The following is a 22100-nucleotide window of genomic DNA, read 5'->3' as shown; positions in this document are numbered from 1 at the left end:
GATGAGTTTTGAGTTGTTTTTTAAAAGAATTCATGGAGTCAGCTGACCTGATTAATTTTGGTAGGTCATTCCAGAGTCTGGGCGCTATACAGCTGAAGGCCCTGTCACCCATAGAATGTAGATTAGTGAGGGGCACAACAAGATTACCAGAATCAGAGGACCTTAGTGGGCGGGCAGGCACATAGTGATGGAGGTGGTCACTGATGTAGTTTGGTGCGAGGTTATTTAAAGCTTTGTAGGTTATTAGTAGGATTTTATATTCGATTCTGTAGGACACAGGGAGCCAGTGAAGACGGAGCAGGATGGGTGTGATGTGCTCGCTGCTGCTGGTTCGAGTAAGGACTCTTGCAGCTGAGTTTTGAATAAGCTGGAACTGTGATATAAGATTAGAAGGGGCACCTGCCAGTAGGGAATTACAATAATCGATGCGGGATGTGATAAAAGCATGGACAAGTTTCTCAGCATTAGAGAAGGAGAGGAAGGAGCGAACACGGGATATGTTACGGAGGTGAAAGTAAGAAAGTTTCTTAATGTGATTTATGTGGGTGGAATAAGTGAGGGAGGAATCAAAAATGACACCAAGATTTTTTACAGTAGAGGCAGGTCTGATGAGATCACTGCCAAGATGGACTGGGAAGGAGCTCATTTTATTAAGCGTAGACCTTTTGCATATTGCAAAAACATTCACCCCATCAGAAATGTGGTATACCTTTTTCATAATGAATATTTTTATTTGGAAAAAAAAAATCTAATTTCCACCTCAGCACTACTACTGATGAAGTAAATTGGGATTGGCAAAAACAATCTGGATTGTCTAAGTGTATGGAAAATTAAAATACAACATGCACAAGAGACAGATCATTTTATTCTGACTCCATAGTAACAAAAACAAATAAGGAATACAATCAAAAATAAAAATTCCAAAAAAAGACGACAGTTTCACATGAGGTCACCCAAAAACTAAAATTAGAATGATAATCAACTGTTCTGATCATGAAAAGAATAAATTAAGATACTTTAAACCAGCGGTCCTCAATCACAGTCCTGGAGGGTCGCAGTGGATGCAGATTTTTGTTCTAACCCGGTTACTTAATTAGAAAGCAATTCTTGCCAATAATTTAATTTTATGGCTTGTCAGTGCTTTAATTCTGCTATGTGAGGTAATTCACATATCCTAGATTTTTTCCCCTTTCTAAGGATATCATCCAAATGATTTGAAGGCTAAAATGGATGAATAATTCTCAGTCCTTCACTTTTTTCTCTTCACTTTCCTTCCAAGTATTTAATTAAATCCATAGTGCATGATAAATACACACAGGTGTAAATGGTAACAAGCTAAATGAGAAATGCTGGTCTCTTTTGTCATTTGCATGTTATTGCTAATTAGGTGCAATTAAAAACCAATAATACAGCTGTTTAAGACTAAAATAAGCAATAAGGGTTCAAAATCTTAACGAGCGAGACAACTAAAGTGAAGCAGAAGTGTTACTTGAGCAATAAGTGCTTCTTATTAAGCAACTGGGTTGAAGCAAAAACCTGCAGCCACTGCGGCCCTCCAGGACCGTGATTGAGGACCCCTGCTTTAAAACAATACAAACGGGTAACTTAAAAATGCATTCTCCCATTTACTTCAACAGCCTTGTCAGATTTGATGGTAATATCAAACTTCCAAACAAGTGCAGTCAAATATTTATAGATACTGAATATGTTAGAAATGTTAATATCGGAAAAGATTGGTAAAACAGAAATACTGTAGATAAAAATGGGGCCTTAGTATGAAGATACAATATAAGAAAATAGTTAAACAACAGTGAAAAGACAAATATTTTATAGAGAAAAAACTGAATACCTACAGCAGATGTACAGTAAGACTGTCTTAAGACTGCTGTAGTTAAACCCCTACTTAAGAAAAATAATCTTGACCCCTCTGCTCTTGAAAATTTTAGACCTGTTTTTTTGTGTAGCTGACTTCACACAGCCTGTCCGCTGTTTTATAAACGAACGTCATATAAGGTCTTCCTTTTTCATTGCTTCGCCAACGGAAGCAGCCTTTTTATTTAATCCTGTTTTTACGATTGTTCTGTTTGTATACCAGTTTGTCAGTTCAGCACTCCAGTTGGAATATGACGAATCCGTGCAAGCACACTCTTGAGAATGCAACGTATAGTTGTACAGGAGAAAAGCAATCTTTTGTAGGTCTATGAACTTAATTTAAACTTTAGGTTTACACGGTGCTTTGTTTCCGAAGTACCTGCACTCGTGAATATGTCTGTATGTGTCAGTCGCTGAAATCCCCGCGGTTCGCACCGGCGAAGTTCTGCTTTTAAATTTTTATTAAGAAGAAAAGAAAACCTTTTAAAATTGAGGTAAAACATACAAATAACAGTTTGTTAAGGATCTGTTTTTTTGTGAAGCTGCCTTTACTCGAGTGATCACTTCGAGCTTTAAGCCTGAGAAATCACCCCGTAAATGCACACGTTTAATTGCACATCTGTTAATATGTATGCTTACACAGTATTAAAAGACACTCAACAATTACAAAGTATTAAAAGACACTCAACAATTAACGTCATTTACCTTCGTTCCCGCGTTTGACTCGTGCTGTAAATCTCTTCCTTGTTTTCACTTCACGTGATTACGTAGGAGGCGTAATACGTGATGATGCGATACGTGACTCCGCCTCCTCCATTAGAGTATATGGACAAAAAACAGGTTCCAGTTATGACCATTACGCGTAGAATTTCGAAATGAAACCTGCCTAACTTTTGTAAGTAAGCTGTAAGGAATGAGCCTGCCAAATTTCAGCCTTCCACCTACACGGGAAGTTGGAGAATTAGTGATGAGTGAGTCAGTCAGTAAGTCAGTGAGGGCTTTGCCTTTTATTAATTAGTATAGATTCATGGTGGCTCTAGAATCTATACTAACCCCTACTCTCTTCCGCTTCTTTTTCCGGTTTCCTTTTGGTGGTGGAAGCCACCACCATCTACTCAAAGCACTGTGATGTTCCAACAGTGATGGATTAAAAGCCAGAAGTCTGCATGACCATCATCATCAAGTCCTTCCGTGAGAACCCGAAATACAAAGAGGACTATTTAATTTATGTTAGGTAGAATGCCCAGAGGAGACTGGGCAGTCTTGTGGCCTGGAACCCCTGTAGATTTTATTTTTTTCTCCAGCCGTCTGGAGTTTTTTTTTGTTTTTTCTGTCCTCCCTGGCCATCGGACCTTACTCTTATTCTATGTTAACTAATGTTGTCTTATTTTAATTTCTTATTTTGTCCTTTATTTTTCTTTGCTTCACTATGTAAACCACTTTGAGCTACTTTTTTGTATGAAAATGTGCTATATAAATAAATGCTGTTGTTGTTGTATACTAGTGCTTCTCAGTTTTGCTGTTTGGAGTACCAGGAGTTTTTCATGTGTACTAGCAATGTTTGTAGTCAGTCAGTATTCACAATATGCAGTGCTTGCACTTTTTACAACCTCACAGTACTGTAATACTGTAGTTGTTAACTGGATAATAAAAATAATATGTGGAATAATCCCCAAACAGACTACATACTGATAAAGGTTTTGTATGGAGTAGGTATTCTTGTATGTATCTTTCTCCTTTATTTCAAACCTTACCACTGGTCTGTCACACTTTGGCCAATACATATATAGCTTTCCCAATGCATCAATTCATCCTTTGCGGCTTCTAGCTTAGAAAAAGGAAGTCCAGCCACAACTCCTACAAACATTCCCCTTCACCGCAGTTGATCAGAAATCCAATTTTGCTTCCACTGGACCACTTACCGTATTTTTCGCACCATAAGACACACTTTTTTTCCCCCCAAAAGAAGGTTGGAAATGTCTGTGCGTCTTATGGAGCGAATATTGCGTCACTGACCATGATGTGTATTACCTGACAAAAGTCGACATCCAGGGGTACAGAGCGACAAAACTCACTGTTACGTTACAGGCATTCCCTCTGTGCTTGGAGGAATGTTAGACTCATTGACTCGGCATCTAATCCTTGCATGTGCGTGAGTTGCGAAATGTAAACAAATGTAAACAAAGGCAAGATGGCATCGACATCTCATGAGGGAGCGATGCGAGTGCAGAAAACAAAATACTCAGCAGACGATGTTTTGCGCATTATCAATGAGTCGGACTCTGATTTTTCAGAATCTGATTTTGTCGAGAGTGATCAGGAGATCGGGCATCAGCTGATTGGGACACCAGCCGATGCCACCCCAGCTGAGCGCATTCGTGCAGCCGATGCACCTATGGCAAGGTTCGTGTGGGAAGAATACCTAGACATTGATCTGTGGGAGCCAAACTGGCTACCAGACTTCACAAGACAGTATGGCTTGCTGTTGGACTTGGCTGTTCTTTCCTGAAGCTGCCTTTCAGCTACTGTCAGACGAGACAAACAGGTATGCAGAACAATTTTTTGAATCGAGGGCTGTGCTTGCACCGCATTCTCGTTTTTCAAACTGGAAACCCACAACAAAACACGAGATGAAGGGTTTTGTGGCATTACAAATATAGATGGGACTAGACTGGCGATATAACTTCAGGGAGCATTGGTCCAAATGTGCTTTGTCCCCTGGTGGCTCTGGACAGGTTATGCTGTGTGATGATAGGTACGTGCTCCTGCAAAGTGATTGTGAGCAACTGAGCTTCATAAATTCTGACACTAGCGATGAGGAGTTCTTGGGGTTTCCATAAAACTAGAAGAGTGCTTGAACCTTAAAGTCTCTCCTTATTTGTTAATGAAAGTGATGATGTTTCTTAATACCGACTATTGAATTTACATAGTTGAAATATTACTCTGCTATATTTTATTAAACATATTAGTACACCATTTGGTTCAGAATATTTTTTTTCTTGTTTTCCTCCTCTAAACCTAGGTGCGTCTAATGGTCAGGTGCGTCTTATGGAGCAAAAAATACGGTATTTTATTACACTTTGCATATCTGGAGAGCGGCCTTTAATAGAAGGGCATAAGCCTAAAGTTTTCATTTATTTATTTACAGTTGAGATCAACGCTCAAATCATTGATCAGAGGCTGATGAATGAATAGAACGAGAGAGAGAAGAGGTTGGATGATGTGGAGATAGTGAATCAGGAAGTGCAACAGATTAGCAAGGAAGAAGTAAGGACAGCTGTGAAGAGGATGAAGAACTAGAAAAGCCATTGGTCCAGATGACATACCTGTGGGAGCATGGAGGTGTTTAGGTGAGATGGCAGTGGAGTTTTTAACCAGATTGTTTAATGGAATCTTGGAAAGTGAGAGGATACCTGAGGAGTGGAACAGAAGTGTACTGGTGCAGATATTTAAGAATAAGGGGGATGTGCAGAGCTGTAGCAACTACAGGGGGATAAAATTGATGAGCCACAGCATGAAGTCATGGGAAAGAATAGTGGAAGCTAGGTTAAGAAGTGAGGTGATGATTAGTGAGCAACAGTATGGTTTCATGCCAAGAAAGAGCACCACAGATGCAATGTTTTCTCTGAGGGTATTCATGGAGAAGTATAGAGAAGGCCAGAAGCAGTTGCATTGCATTTTTGTGGACCCGTAGAAAGCATATGACAGGGTGCCTCGAGTGGAGTTGTGGTATTGTATGAGGAAGTCGGGAGTGGCAGAGAAGTATATAAGTTGTAAAAGATATGTACGAGGGAAGTGTGACCATGGTGAGGTCTGCAGTAGGAATGACGGATGCATTCAAAGTGGAGGTGGGATTGCATCAGGGATCGGCTCTGAGCCCTTTCTTATTTGCAATGGTGATGGACAGGTTGACAGAAGAGATTAGACAGGAGTCCCCGTGGACTATGATGTTTGCTGATGACATTGTGATCTGTAGCGATAGTAGGGAGCAGGTTGAGGAGACCCTGGAGAGGTGGAGATATGCTCTAGAAAGGAGAGGAATGAAGGTCAGTAGGAACAAGACAGAATACATGTGTGCAAATGAGAGGGAAGTCAGTGGAATGGTGAGGATGCAAGGAGTAGAGTTGGCGAAAGTGGATGAGTTTAAATACTTGGGATCAACCGTACAGAGTAATGGGGATTGTGGAAGAGAGGTGAAAAAGAGAGTGCAGGCAAGGTGGAATGGGTGGAGAAGAGTGTCAGGAGTGATTTGTGACAGACGGATATCAGCAAGAATGAAAGGGGAGGTCTACAGGACAGTAGTGAGACCAGCTATGTTATATGGGTTGGAGACAGTGGCACTGACCAGAAAGCAGGAGACAGAGCTGGAGGTAGCAGAGTTAAAGATGCTAAGATTTGCATTGGGTGTGACGAGGATGGATAGGATTAGAAATGAGTACATTAGAGGGTCAGCTCAAGATGAACAGTTAGGAGACAAAGTCAGAGAGGCGAGATTGCGCTGGTTTGGACATGTGCAGAGGAGAGATGCTGAGTATCTTGGGAGAAGGATGCTAAAGATAGAGCTGCCAGGCAAGAGAAAAAGAGGAAGGCATAAGAGAAGGTTTATGGATATGGTGAGAGAAGACATGCAGGTGATGGGTGTAACAGAACAAGATACAGAGGACAAAGATATGGAAGAAGATGATCCGCTGTAGCGACCCCTAACGGGAGCAGCTGAAAGAAAAAGAAGATGATCAATGCTCAAATCATGTTGAGTCAAATTTCTTATTCCTCTCCTACAAAACCATCTTCAACCTCTTTTATAATACTCTTCACTTTCTATAAAGCTGGTCTCGCTTCTCTGTTCAGCCTTGAATAAATTCTTTTATAAAACAGTCTACCGTGTTTCCCTGAAAATCTTATATTAATTTTTGCTCCAAAACATGCACTAGGTCTTATTTTCAGGGGATATACAGTAATAGATAATAAATATATATATATATTTATTCATGTACAACAATATACATTTATCCAAATATAGTCATGTCATCTTCTTCTGGAATATCATCATAACTCTTCACATTCAAACCCTGAATTCCAGTCTGAATTTCTTGCTACTCCAGTCGCTTTTAGGATCCTCCAGGATCGATGTGCATGCTTTGATATTTGATGAATGGTTCAATGTGGTGAAGCAAAATGCCGACATACATATTCATGTTGCTTTGATATTCATGTGTTGCATATTCCCCAAAGTAATAACATGATACATTTTAAAAGTCTCACATACCATCTTCTGTGCCGTCTTTTTTTTTTTTTTTTTTTTTTTTTGCACCTTCACAATACCATCAGAATGTATGGTGGCGTATTTGAGCCACAGAGAAAAAAATAAGGACATAATGAAAATGTCTATTTTGTGATTAAAGTGGAAATTTCGGCTTTAAACTCGAAATGTCCACTTTAACCTCGTAGTTTACTTTATCATTAAAGTAGACCATCGTAAACGTCATCTTAAAACTGACCCAGTTGTTAAATCGTTACACGCTTCTGGGGCTTCCTGCTGACCTGACAGCAGCGTCAAGTAGCATCGCCACACAGAACACATTCAAGTCACGTCCCTTGTGATCCCTGCTTGGAGTTTTCATGTTTTCCTGGTGGGTTTCCACAGTGTGCTCAGTTTTCCATCTAAAGACATGAAGGTGTGGGGATTTGGTGAAGCTACAATGACGTTAGTGTATGTGTGTGCTTGTGTTCACCTTGTGATGAGCTGATGCCCTGTCCAGGGATTTTGTTTCTATCTTGCACCAATGTTTGCTGGAATGGGTGCATCCCCGAATTGATGGATGTAATCATTAAACATCCTTTTCAGGGATATTGTGGCAAGATGTCCTCGGAATTTAATGGATGTTTCGGGCACACGTGTCACATCGCGTGAAGTATAAACCTGGCCTTAGGCGCCTTACTTTTCAGCTGACGATCTTGACTAGGGCTTATTTTTAGGGTAGGACTTATATTACAGAGCAGCCTGAAAATCATGCTAGGGCTTATTTTCAGAGTAGGTCTTATTTTCAGGGAAACACAGTATTAAGAGCCTTAAAGTCTATCTGGCTATATGATAACCAGAAAATATAGCATATTGATACACTGGAATTCTACTCTTCTTAAAATATAATTTTACTTTCTAGAAGTACAAGCTATCAACATAATGAATATCAAAAATTGTACAGAATAAACACTACCACATGAACTTTTCCTCTGACCCGTTCTGTCACTCCTGTATCCCGAAAGTTTTAGAAACTCTTAGTCTCAAGTTCTGAGAATATTCATCCAAAGCCTCTTCTTTGTCTACATTTTTGGCTTTCAGCGTTCAGCTATCTCCACAAATCTTTCTTCTTTTAGATTTATCTTCTCTGCACTCATCTTATCTGCTGTATTCCCTTTAGGAACTGTGCAGTGTGGTGTAGTGGTTAAGGCTTTGGACTTTAAAACACAGAGCATATGGGATCAAGTCCCGCTACTGACACTGTGTAACCATGAAATTTAACTAATTGTATTATAAATGTTGTAAGATGCCTTGGATAAAGGTATCAAATAAATAAATATGTTAACGTCTAAATGTGAGAAAATGTGCAATCACTCAATTTTACCTTGATACACTTGTTTACTATTAGGTAACCAAGTGGGGATATTTGCCTTAACGTTATATAATTAATTTATATTTCCTTGTGTCTAGCAGCTGATTGAAGAATATCTGCTGAGTTCTGCATGTTATAAAATATAATAAGCAACTTAGCTTTCACAAGACTGGAACCAAATGTGAAAAAATGTTCACACATCCATTTACAAAGCTGGCTTCACAGTAGCAAACAGTCTTTGCAGAACACATCAAGCACAACATAAATCTGGATTTTGGCTATGAACATGCCGAGTCAGCTCCATTTCAATTCAAACTTTTCTCTGCATTTTTAGAGCTGCAGCTGGTGACCACAAGTAATAAAAGAATAAAGCATGAAAATCATTTTCACGCCTGGGGAACAAAAAGGGAATGTGTCTAATGAGAAACTACACAAAAAATAAATAAGACTGATGGGTTACATACATAATCATTTTAAATAATCAAATGTTGCAACCTTTAAAGAACATACACATAACATTAATCTTCAATATTCACGGTAAGTATCACTTAACCAAATTAATGTACTGTCAAAAAAGAAACCAATGTTAAAATGTATTCAAATCTCCATATTAGTGTTAATCTTCCTGCAGATATTTTTTCTAATAAAAACTGTGTCTTTTTAAATATTTTCAAAAAGTTGCTGAATTAGAAATAATAGTTACATAAGAGGTGTGTATGAGTACTTGAATATATAGTTAACTGTTTAGGGATGCCAGTATCTGAATCACTGTTCAGATGGTGTATATGCGCACTGAATTAGAGGCTCGCACGGTACTGACTTTTTGTTCCTACTCTTGACCACTTCCAGCCCTTGTTTCATCCCCGCCGTAGCCACTCCTGACAAAATGTGTTATATAGTGCATCTGGAAAGTATTCACAGTGCATCACTTTTTCCACATTTTGTTATGTTACAGCCTTATTCCAAAATGGATTAAAATTCATTTTTTTCCTCAGAATTCTACACACAACACCCCATAATGACAACGTGAAAAAAGTTTACTTGAGGTTTTTGCAAATTTATTAAAAATAAAAAAAACTGAGAAATCACATGTACATAAGTATTCACAGCTTTTGCTCAATACTCGATGCACCTTTGGCAGCAATTACAGCCTCAAGTCTTTTTGAATATGATGCCACATGCTTGGCACACCTATCCTTGGCCAGTTTCGCCCATTCCTCTTTGCAGCACCTCTCAAGCTCCATCAGGTTGGATGGGAAGCGTCGGTGCACAGCCATTTTAAGAGATCTCCAGAGATGTTCAATTGGATTCAAGTCTGGGCTCTGGCTGGGCCACTCAAGGACATTCACAGAGTTGTCCTGAAGCCACTCCTTTGATATCTTGGATGTGTGCTTAGGGTCGTCGTCCTGCTGAAAGATGAACCGTCGCCCCAGTCTGAGGTCAAGAGTGCTCTGGAGCAGGTTTTCATCCAGGATGTCTCTGTACATTGCTGCAGTCATCTTTCCCTTTATCCTGACTAGTCTCTGCCGCTGAAAAACATCCAGACAGCATGATGCTGCCACCACCACGCTTCACTGTAGGGACAGTATTGGCCTGGTGATGAGCGGTGCCTGGTTTCCTCCAAACGTGACGCCTGGCATTCACACCAAAGAGTTCAATCTTTGTCTCATCAGACCAGAGAATATTCTTTCTCATGGTCTGAGAGTCCTTCAGGTGCCTTTTGGCAAACTCCAGGCAGGCTGCCATGTACCTTTTACTAAGGAGTGGCTTCCGTCTGGCCACTCTACCATATAGGCCTGATTGGTGGATTGCTGCAGAGATGATTGTCCTTCTGGAAGATTCTCCTCTCTCCACAGAGGACCTCTGGAGCTCTGACAGAGTGACCATCGGGTTCTTGGTCACCTCCCTGACTAAGGTCCTTCTCCCCCGATCGCTCAGTTTAGATGGCCAGCCAGCTCTAGGAAGAGTCCTGGTGGTTTCGAACTTCTTCCACTTACGGATGATGGAGGCCACTGTGCTCATTGGGACCTTCAAAGCAGCAGAAATTTTTCTTTAACCTTCCCCAGATTTGTGCCTCGAGATAATCCTGTCTCGGAGGTCTACAGACAATTCCTTTGACTTCATGCTTGGTTTGTGCTCTGACATGAACTGTCAACTGTGGGACCTTATATAGACAGGTGTGTGCCTTTCCAAATCATGTCCAATCAACTGAATTTACCACAGGTGGACTCCAATTAAGCTGCAGAAACATCTCAAGGATGATCAGGGGAAACAGGATGCACCTGAGCTCAATTTTGAGCTTCATGGCAAAGGCTGTGAATACATATGTACATGTGCTTTCTCAATTTTTTTATTTTTAATAAATTTGCAAAAATCTCTAGTAGACTTTTTTCACGTTGTCATTATGGGGTGTTGTATGTAGAATTCTGAGGAAAAAAAGTAATTTAATCCATTTTGGAATAAGGCTGTAACAACAAAATGTGGAAAAAGTGATGCGCTGTGAATACTTTCCGGATGCACTGTATATATACACACACACATATATATATATATATAATTATATACATATATACATATTATATATATCATAATGAAATTCATGCTGGCATGTCTAACCAAAATACAAGTGTTATCTATTAAATTGCAAACATGTTACTCACCCAGAGCTGCAGGCTCCAGAATAGCTTGACACATCTGTCCCTTCAGTGCTTGGTTGCTTTCCAGAATCTTCTTCAACCTTCTTCATGAATGACTTTGCCTCTTTAGAATAGGAGTCTACTTCTTTACTCACCCTTGAAAAAAATAAAGGATAAAAACAAAGTCCACCATAAAAGAAAGTTCACCTATTTAGATTAATATTCCAAAAGCTAATCCAGAATGGGAACGGTGGTATACATAAGGATTAGTGTTAACTGGCAAAGTTTCCCAAAGAGTCTTTTGCAGCAAATATTCTGTGTTCACTGATTACCTTGTTTACTAAATGTTTTCTTGGAAATTCACTGTGCAACCATCTTAAACAAACCCCCCACCCCCAGAGAACCACGATGCTACTACAGATCTGAACTACAAATGTTGGATGGTACAGTCCCAACCAGAGTATTCGACACTGACCATTGCAGTAGGATAAACATTACTGCAAAGTTGTGAATACACAAAACATAAATGCCAAATGAAACTGGAAATGCATTGGTTTATTTGTGTCTTAAAAGGTAAGGTCTTTTTTGTATTGACTTGTATATGATCTGTATGTAATATGGCACCCTAAGCCTTTAATAATATTACCCAGATGCGGCAATGAAGCCTTTAATAATATTACCCAGATGCGGCAATGATGCAAACAAGAAGGAGTGAAAAATCCACATGCCTTAGAGTTGCGCTTATTTGGCAGCAGCAGCAATGAATGAGCAGTATTTTTCTGCTTGAGAGAGGAGATTACCTGCTACTGAATTTAAGGGAGACAAAACAAACCTTAATGAATTCATGCTTCCTGTCTGCAAAAAATGTAACTGTTCTGATATTCTATTCATTTTTGTCATAGAGAGGCACAGTGGTGCCTCATCGTTCATGTAACATTTTAGGCCACAGTAATTGTTACAGCATAGATGGCAGATTTTTCCCTAGCCATCAGGAACACTTAAAAAGATCACTCCACAATAATCCACTTAAAACTAGTTCACTTTCACTTGTCTGATTGACTTCATAGCATTTTGCGGAGTTTTGTAAATATCTATGATTTTTGATAAACTCAAGGCGAAGCAAAAATAGTAAGGTTTAAGGATGCTCAAAAAATATTTTTTTTTGTTGTACTATTATTGTTGTTATATACTGCATTTTCCTCTCTACCAGTCATTTTTCTTCAACTTTAATAATCTTTTTAAAATGGCTATCCCTTAAGTACCAAATATCTGATCTTTACAATTATTTGTTGCAACAGGCATAAATTGAGATTTTTTTTTCAGAACAGAACAGTGTAAAGTTACAAGCTTCTGTTCACATTGTGATTCAGCACATAAAATATGCATTAGTAAAAACAAAAATGTTACTTAGAATGTTTTCATTTGATGAATTTCTTTGTCCATGCTCAGCTTTATGAAGTGTCTTTCGTAATACTTAATGAACTGCTTGTTTTCCATACCACCATGGATGTTAAATAATTAAAAAAAAAAAAAAAGCACAATAATTTCTTAACCTGGATGCCACCATACAATGCTCAGACCTTGAGTAAGGCCTGAGACTATGCTGCTGGAGTAACACATTAGCTAAAGGGTTTTGTGCCAAAGACGACCATTGAAACCTTGCACAAGGAGGGCAAGACACAAAAGGTCATTGCTAAAGAGGCTGGCTGTTCACAGAGCTCTGTGTCCAAGCACATTAATAGAGAGGCGAAGGGAAGGACAAGATGTGGTAGAAAAAAAGTGTACAAGCAATAGGGATAACTGCACCTTGGAGAGGATTGTGAAACAAAACCCATTCAAAAATGTGGGGGAGATTCACAAAGAGTGGACTGCAGCTGAAGTCAGTGCTTCAAGAACCACCACGCACAGACGTATGCAAGACATGGGTTTCAGCTGTCGCATTCCTTGTGTCAAGCCACTCTTGAACAAGAGACAGCATCAGAAGCGTCTCGCCTGGGCTAAAGACAAAAAGGACTGGACTGCTGCTGAGTGGTCCAAAGTTATGTTCTCTGATGAAAGTAAATTTTGCATTTCCTTTGGAAATCAAGGTCCCAGAGTCTGGAGGAAGAGAAGAGAGGCACAGAATCCACGTTGCATGAGGTCCAGTGTAAAGTTTCCACAGTCAGTAATGGTTTGGGGTGCCATGTCATCTGCTGGTGTTGGTCCATTGTGTTTTCTGAGGTCCAAGGTCAACGCAGCCGTCTACCAGGAAGTTTTAGAGCACTTCATGCTTCCTGCTGCTGACGAACTTTATGGAGATGCAGATTTCATTTTCCAACAGGACCTGGCACCTGCACACAGTGCTAAAGCTACCAGTACCTGGTTTAAGGACCAAGGTATCCCTGTTCTTGATTGGGCAGCAAACTCACCTGACCTTAACCCCATAGAAAATCTATGGAGTATTGTGAAGAGGAAGATGCAATACGCCAGACCCAACAATTCAGAAGAGCTGAAGGCCACTACCAGAGCAACATGGGCTCTCATAATACCTGAGCAGTGCCACAGACTGATCGACTCCATGCCACGCCGCATTGCTGCAGTAATCCAGGCCAAAGGAGCCCCAGCTAAATATTGAGTGCTGTACATGCTCATACTTTTGATGTTCATACCTTTCAGTTGGCCAACATTTCTAAAAATCCTTTTTTTGCATTGGTCTTAATTGATATTCTAATTTTCCGAGATACTGAATTTGGGACTTTCATTAGTTGTCAGTTATAATCATCAACATTAAAAGAAATAAACATTTGAAATACATCAGTCTGTGTGTAATGAATGAATCTAATATACAAGTTTCACTTTTTGAATGGAATTACTGAAATAAATCAACTTTGTCATGATATTCTAATTTTATGACCAGCACCTGTAATTATAAACTCAGAAAGTATCAACAGTAACTTGCACTTTAGAACTAGTCACTTCTACGATCACCATTTTTAAATTGTGAATTTGTATCACCATTTATATATATATATATATATATATATATATATAAAAAAGACAGATTTTTCCTGTTGCTCTGCTTTGCTTTTTGTTAACAGTTGTACTACTAACACATTCTAAAGCGTTCTCCAGCACCTTAGAAGTACGGTTTTGTTTTCCTGATCCCATTACATTTCACTCTTGAACCTCAGATCCTCATTCAATGTCGTAAGGCCATTAAGCATTCATCCTAATAAACAAAGGCTGGCTTCCTTTCGTCCTGCGGTGGGTTGGTACCCTGCCTGGGATTGGTTCCTGCCTTGTGCCCTGTGTTGGCTGGGATTGGCTCCAGCAGACCCCAGTGACCCTGTGTTTGGATTCAGCGGGTTGGAAAATGGATGGATAGATGGATGGATGACTTCCTTTCTCATTAAACATAAACATGGGAACATAACTGACTTTAATCTGATTTTTCTTTAATTATTATAACTGCTTTAAAAATGGCAATTTTAAACTGCATATTTAATGTTGGGAGATCATACTTAGCTACCTCAACCAAAACGTGTCTTTTCGAGGCTGCTGGCTTGACACATATCCTTAAAGCTTAAATGAAAACTTAAGTTTACTATTTTTGCCAAATCTGTAAAGGGGAAAATAATTTAATTTAGTCTGTCAGTCATTTATGTTATTCTTTGACTACCACCACCTTGCTCTGCCAACTTATGAAATTGACCTTTTATAAGCGGATTAAAAAAAATGAATAAAAAAACAAACAAATACAACCTGTGGTTCTTATGATGTTTTAACAACTTTTAAAAATATAATGAAGCAATACTATTTATCATTACAATGCAACATTTAGTACTTTCACAAACTCCCTTTGTGAAATGTGAATAGATTCACCATGCCACGACTTATATAAAATCCTTTTTTGTGGAGGAGTGTCAGTTCATGAGTCAAGTTCTCCATGCAAAGCAAAAAAACAAAAAAATAATAATAATGAAGCATAAAAACACAATAAAAATGAAGTGGCACTAAGAAAATTTATCCTATGTTAGAATATATTTAAATATGTTTTTAATTATGAATATTCGATCCAAGATTTTGATATAATTTGAGAGCCCTATTTATAAAATGCTTGCAAATATAAATTCCATATATATATATATTACACATACATACACACACACACACACACTTTTTAACATGTGAGTGTCTTTTATTGCAATTGTATTATTGCCACTGTTTTGGGTAGACATGCAAATAAGAATTGCATTGTACTATGCACACAAGACAATAAATTTGGACTAGACATTCTCAATTAAATCAAAGGGGACCTCACCTGGAATGGGGATATTGGGACTCACACAGAGCCAGGCGTTCTAGATGGTAAATCCAACAACAAGTTGGTCAACTGTCAGGAGAGGTGCATGCGGAAGCTGCTTGAGGTAACTTAAACCATAAAAGTAAAGAAGCAAATGTCACTTATTTGTAAATTAACATACGAGAAAAGGAATTATGTAAGCATCACTTTGAAAGCACAGAGTGAACAAATATATACTCGGTATATATAGTACGTTATACTAAAAAACGCTTCAAGTCTGCCTTATCTGCACATTATAATTTAGTATTTCTCCCGACATTATTATTTTATTGGTAGAACTACAAACCTGCTTTACATCATGGTCCGAAGCAACCAACAATTTTAACTGTTTGGGTACATCTTTCAAAAATGTTATGTTTTAAGAAATGTAAACTACAGTTAGTCATTGATTCTCCACAAGTAACAACAGGGCATTGATCATAGCCATTTTTAAATCAATTGAATAGGAATCTGCTTTATATCAAAGCTACTGAGTCACCACAAGACCTATGTGGGCTATGTTTTTAACTTCATGATATTGTAAAGTGCTGTTAAAAAGTGTATATTTAATGTAGTCTACTGACCCATGTAAATGCATTATATCACCATTGTCTAATTATTAAAAATATTTAATAAACCAAAATTTGTTAACAGACTCTTTAAAAGTAAGTAAAAAATTTAAAATTCTCCAACTTTCAAATCAGTTAACTAAGACAACAATCACACCTGAATGTATGCCATGTGTACATCTTCTAATCTGTATGTTGGAGCAGAAGAACCTATTATTTCAGAAAACAATGTTCAAAGTTTCAAGTTATAAAAAAAGAGCACTTCCAGAAACTTGCAGAAAGACAGTTGTAAACTTTCTGATGTAAAAATGATTTCACATATTTGAACATGAAATCCACTCACAATAAACCATTCTAAAGGCAGATCAAACATTCTGTTCCTCTATCTGCATCTTCTCCTAGAAGCTCCAGCTCCTTCTTGACAAAGAAGTTCTATTCAATATACTTAGAGGCTGCTTTCACTGCCAAAACCTAGTATTCCAAGAGGCAGTGTACCTGATCCTCAGTCCTTGCCTTGTGGATGGCAAGTCTACATGGCAACTACACAGTGCTTTTTCAGATAGCACTATATGGATTACATGACACCAAGGTACTTGATGGTGAACAGCACTGTCAGGCATGGCTCCTGGAATGGGAACCAGTATTCCTGTAATGAGCTAGGTTCTATAAGATTTAATATGAACATTCAAAAGGATGAAATTATGGATTGGTCTTTGTCTGATCTCTTTTCCTTAGATCTGGTGAGTATAACCTACGCACGTGATCTTACAACACATCTCCAGAGCACCTCTTCCTCCTTTCGAAATTTTGTTGTATTTTTTCAATGTCAATAAAGGCTTTCTATTTTAGTACGAAGAAACCAGTCAAAAACATTCTGCATAGCCCGGTTGTGATTACCAAGTCAAAACTGTTATTTTAAAAATGTTTGTTAAAGTCTTCTGGGGTCATTACCATTTTTAAAATGTCAAAATGTGTACTGTTCCCAGTAAATGACAAAATTGCATGGCACTTTATAAATTGTTTAAAAGAGATCAGTAAGAAAAGCCTTTTCCTTATGACATCAACTCCAGGTGATACCGTAATCAGGATAAATTATTTCCATGACCCCGGACACATACAGCAGAACCTAAATGTCCCCAGTGGCATGATGCCCTGATATTCCTGTTTGCTCAAACAAACTGTTTAATTAGGGCTAAACACTAATAAAGCATCAAATATTACCTAAACACAAGAAACAATTACTATGCATCTTGTGTTAGATTTCAGAATGGACAAAACTGGTCATCCATGTCAACTTTAACATCTGGTCAGTAGATAACTTTCTCGATATTAACAACTTGAGAACATTATTAAGTGTGAAATTACCAAAATATATGCAAGATGCAATACCACTGAAGTTATTTTTCACACTTTAGTTGGCTTTAAAGGCAACTGTATTTAAAAAATAACTAATTTATTTAAATAAAAATGTTAAATATTTGAGCTTATTTGGAAGCCATGTTTTAAGGTCTTCAGTTTGAACAATTAATAAATTAATTCACTTGTAAACATATGAATTTTGTATTAATTCCTTTACTTGTGGTTTGTTTAATTTCTGATATAAAAATCAGGGGAGAAGAAGCAGACTTTGGCACCTTCCATCATACAGCTGGGACTAGTACACCAACTCAAAAACCGAAGGTGCCAAGTTCAAAATAAGAAAAATTTATTTTAAACAAAAAATTAAGTACCTGTCACAAATAAATACACGGTGGCAATTTAATCAAAGGCATACAATGTAATCAATATTTCTCTAAAAATTCAAGTTTAGCTGCTGTGACTATAGTTTTTGAAAATCCTGAACTTTAAAAGTTCAAAGCCAAATTGTTGGACTTCACCCAAAACCTAATCAACTCTTAAGACTAATAAGAGCAAACGGAGTTACAGAATCCACAAAATTCTTAACATTGTTCCATAACTTTTCCAAAATACTCAGACCATGTTTTGGAAGTACCAAAATGTGTTTTTCCTGTTGAAAACAATACTTGCTCCATATATGAAACATAGAGAGGATAAAAACAAATCAATGAATGGGATCTGAAGCATAAAACCACAGCTTAATATTCAGGATACTACTGTGGACTTTGTGTGAACTGCATACATTATTACTTTGTTTGTATACTTTCCATCTCCCTATTTAAAATTTGGCACAAAAAAAATAGAATAATTAAAATTGTTTCCCTAATGAAATGAAGCATAAAAAAAGAATTAAAATCACATCAGAAGAGTATTTTATTTATGAAAAAAATGGGTGATAATCATATCAAAAAAGGAAGTTCTGCTTCAACTCAAAATATCAAAAGCAATACACAAATCTGATTATCAATTCAAGGAGATATTCAGAAAGCTTTAGAGAGGTGTATTTAAAATTTGCACCTGTTTTCAGTTCTGTGACTCATCAGCACAGCTGTACAATGTTAAATCAGCTCTTGAACATACCAAGGCCTTCAACGTTAAATGAAAATGTCAATGACAATCATCTTTCAATTCACAGCAAATGTAAAGCCCTAGATAAATATAAGTGAAAACAGAAAAACGATGTTTAAGTGTTTGCTATACTTTTCACATAAAGAGTATTATTTTTAGTAATAGATCTGTAACTATTGCAAAATGTTTTCAAAATAATCTAGCAGACATTATAAAGGTGTATGAAGTTAGTGAAGGTCTGTGTCAGCATGCATCAGTAAAGACAAAAAATAGTGTTAAAGGTTAATTCTACAGTAAAAGAGTAATAGACAACAACATTTCAGCTGTATATTTCTGACGAAGACTATACAGCCAAAATCTGTCTCTTACCATCTGTCCTTTTAGGTGTGGGAAAAAAAACATTATCCCTTTTTTCCCTTAAAGGTGTAGGAGCTGCATATCATTGTGCGTGTACTGATGATATGTGTATATCACTTTATGCACACTTTTCAATAGCAATCATCATACTATAAAATTAATGCAAGAAAGTGACTTATATCAAGAAAATGTAATATACAGTACTTACTGTATCTAGACTAAAAATCTAAATTAAAATATTTGTTCTTTAGATTGTAAGCTAGAAATATCAACATACATACAGTATTGTTATATAAATGTTCCCTTGTTTGATTTTCCTTTAAAGAAATATTCAACAGAATAGCAAAAATGATTGTATGTGTACTTGATCATGACTAATATTTAAACAGACACTTCATGTTTATTTATTATAGAATTAAAAATTCTGGAAGCCTTACATTTAAGGATTAGTGGGGCCATGTTATGCATGTAGAAAAACTGGAAGACAAAATACAGTTCTGGGTGACTTTCACTTTAAATGGCAGCTGGGAATTAAGTGTGGAATTTACCCGAGGACTGCCAGAATGTCTGTCATTCCAGAACAAAAACACAAAACATGGAATTAGGTGGTAAGGTGCTATCTAGTGACACAATAATTGAGACAGGTGCTTCTATTTGGATGTCAGCTGTTCTATTTTTCTCTGTATTGCCAATGTTTAAAAAAGACTAATATATTGCTGTATTTTTCCAGCATTAGTAAAGTCCAACAAGGTTTAATGAAACATTGAGAGGAAAATAAATGTAACAAAAATGAAGAAGTGAGAAACATTTAAATTGTATTGAACAAATCAGATTAAGATAATATTCTACTTTTTAGAATTTGCTTAATGAGAAGCATTCAAATGTGATCTTTAGCTCTTGTAAAAGTCATAAGCCATATTATTTTAATATTTCACACAGAATGCCTGTTTTTTAAGGCTGTATACAAATATTTCATACCTGTATGCGGTTCTAAGTGTTTTGCAAGTTTAATTCAGCTTTATGATGTACTGTATTGTTTCAAAAGAAAGCAAAATTAATTAATTTGGAATAGAATTTTTTTAAACAGATTCAAGTATTCTGAGACCCAAAATATCAGAGTGAGAGAGACAGACAGAAACAGAAAGAGCTTGCTTTGAAGCTACTAATTAAGTGCTTTTCTGTGAACTTTTACTTCTTAGAGCAATTCTGCCATCTTGTGGTCAGGAATTATCTTGTAGAATATTGTTGGAATTTAAAAAAAAAAAAAAAAAAGCCATTACACATACATAAAAAAATAAACACCACATACAAAACTGTACACATCACATATGTTATCAAAAATGTTTTGCATTTATAAGGGTGCAAAGAGGAAGGCACGGTAGCGCAGTGGGTACCGCTTCTGCCTCGCAGTTAGGAGATCCGGGTTCACTTCCCGGGTCCTCCCTGCGTGGAGTTTGCATGTTCTCCCCATGTCTGCGTGGGTTTCCTCCAGGTACTCCAGTTTCTTCCCACAGTCCAAAGACATGCAGGTTAGGTGCATTGGTGATTCTAAATTGTCCCTAGTGTGTGCATGGTTTGTGTGTGTGTGCCCTGCGGTGGGCTGGCGACCTGCCTGGGTTTTGTTTCCTGCCTTGCGCCCTGTGTTGGCTGGGATTGGCTCCAGCAGACTCCCGTGACCCTGTAGTTAGGATATAGCAGGTTGGATAATGAATGGATGGAGGGTGCAAAGACAAAAGAATAAATAATAAAAAGTGTGTGCTGCTGGACTTGTCATGTAGCACTGGATGAGAGAAAGCCGGCCTGATGTCACTAGAAATTTAGTTTCTAAGTATCAGGTACAAGTACAAAGTTCCTGGAGAAATTAAGCAAACCTCGCACTTCAGAATATTTACTGCCAATCATGAAGGTGGCAGTTAGGAAAAGCCGTTTTAAAAGAATGGAATTTGTGGACCAAAGGCAGCTCCCAAATCCAACTTTCCAAGGGTGAACGTGGAATTTGTGAGATTACCCCCTCTTTCGACTGTGGCAAAGCACAACTGAATAACAGTTTGAATCATGATAATTAGCCCAATTGCCTGATGCATTAAAAAGCTATAAGACATATCATTCTAAAACAACAATAATATCAAAGCTAGAAAAATTAAATGATTTGGGGTGCTGTACCTTTTTTTTTTTATTTTTTTAAAACAAACAGCTACGTGTAGCCCATTAGACAAGGTTACTATAGTCAGGAAAAGGTGTCACAGAATTAAAGGTCTTTAGCAAGGCCGTAGAAGTGGGAGAAAATAGACACTCCCAGTTGTGGTGTATGCTACGGTGAGAAATGGGCACCATTTGGGGCAGGATATCCAATAAGTATGCTAGGTGCCCTTGAGAGGAAACTGGCAGGGACATTTATACAGAAATGGAAAAATGTCTTCTTCAGGTTGCAGTAGAAAAGGAAAACTACCAGTTAGCAGGAACATTACCTAACACAGAGTGTGATGCCACAGACAGTTGGTAGGAGGTTGAAATACCTCTTGACCAATGCAAGTCCTCTATACTAATAATTACTTCTCAATTGCAACCTTCTGGTAGCAGGATACTTTTACTATTTGGTAGTTAGAAACATTATTAAAATAAAGTCTTCCCAACTTTTCTAAACTTTCAGTATACATGGGTGAAACTATACTAACCAGTTTTGAAGCCTTTATAGATTTTACGAAGTAATTGGAAAGAATCCACCCTTTAATGATCTAAGGAAGGGGTGTCAAACCCAGATCATTGAGTACTGTAGATTTTTGTTTCAGCCATTTCCTTAATTAGTAACACTTTACTGCTGCTAACAGAACATCCTTCTTTAGCCTTCATTTTAATTAGCTTGCAACCAGTTCCTTAATTAGAAGCCATTTCCCATTGTTAATGAAACACATTATTTAATTCTATGGCTTGCTAATGCTCTCATTTTCCCACATCAGTTATTTCCAAAACTGTTTATGTTCTTTTTACTGAGAGCATCAAGAACATGATTTGTGGCCCACAACAGAGTATATTCTCTTGTAAAACTGTACCTTGTGTGTACAAGAACCTAAACATAAAACATTCTCAGAATCTGCTTAATCTAATTTAGGGATGCACAGTCGCGGAGCCTATCCTTGCAACATTAGGAACAAAACAGGCAAGCTGTCAGTCCGTCTCATGTCTCACACCCACATTCTCATAGTGCAAATGTGGAATTGCCAATTAACCTAATCTGCAGATCTTCAGTGATTTGGCCTGAAAACCAGCA

General features: G+C 37.7%; 1 protein-coding gene across 1 annotated transcript in view; it reads right to left on the bottom strand.

Moving 5' to 3' along the window:
• The window catches only part of cfdp1 (craniofacial development protein 1), a 134290-nt gene that overhangs the window by 62438 nt on the left and 49752 nt on the right, over window positions 1–22100 (bottom strand). Inside the window, exon 5 of the mRNA XM_028809395.2 lies at window positions 11144–11275. Within this exon, the coding sequence (XP_028665228.1) occupies window positions 11144–11275 (132 nt within the window). The remainder of the gene's footprint in view (window positions 1–11143; window positions 11276–22100) is intronic.

Source organism: Erpetoichthys calabaricus, chromosome 9, assembly GCF_900747795.2.
Source record: "Erpetoichthys calabaricus chromosome 9, fErpCal1.3, whole genome shotgun sequence".
In the NCBI taxonomy this organism is placed as follows: Eukaryota; Metazoa; Chordata; class Cladistia; order Polypteriformes; family Polypteridae; genus Erpetoichthys; species Erpetoichthys calabaricus.
The sequence above is the reverse complement of the archived record's forward strand: the minus strand, read 5'-3'. Positions and strand labels throughout refer to the sequence as shown.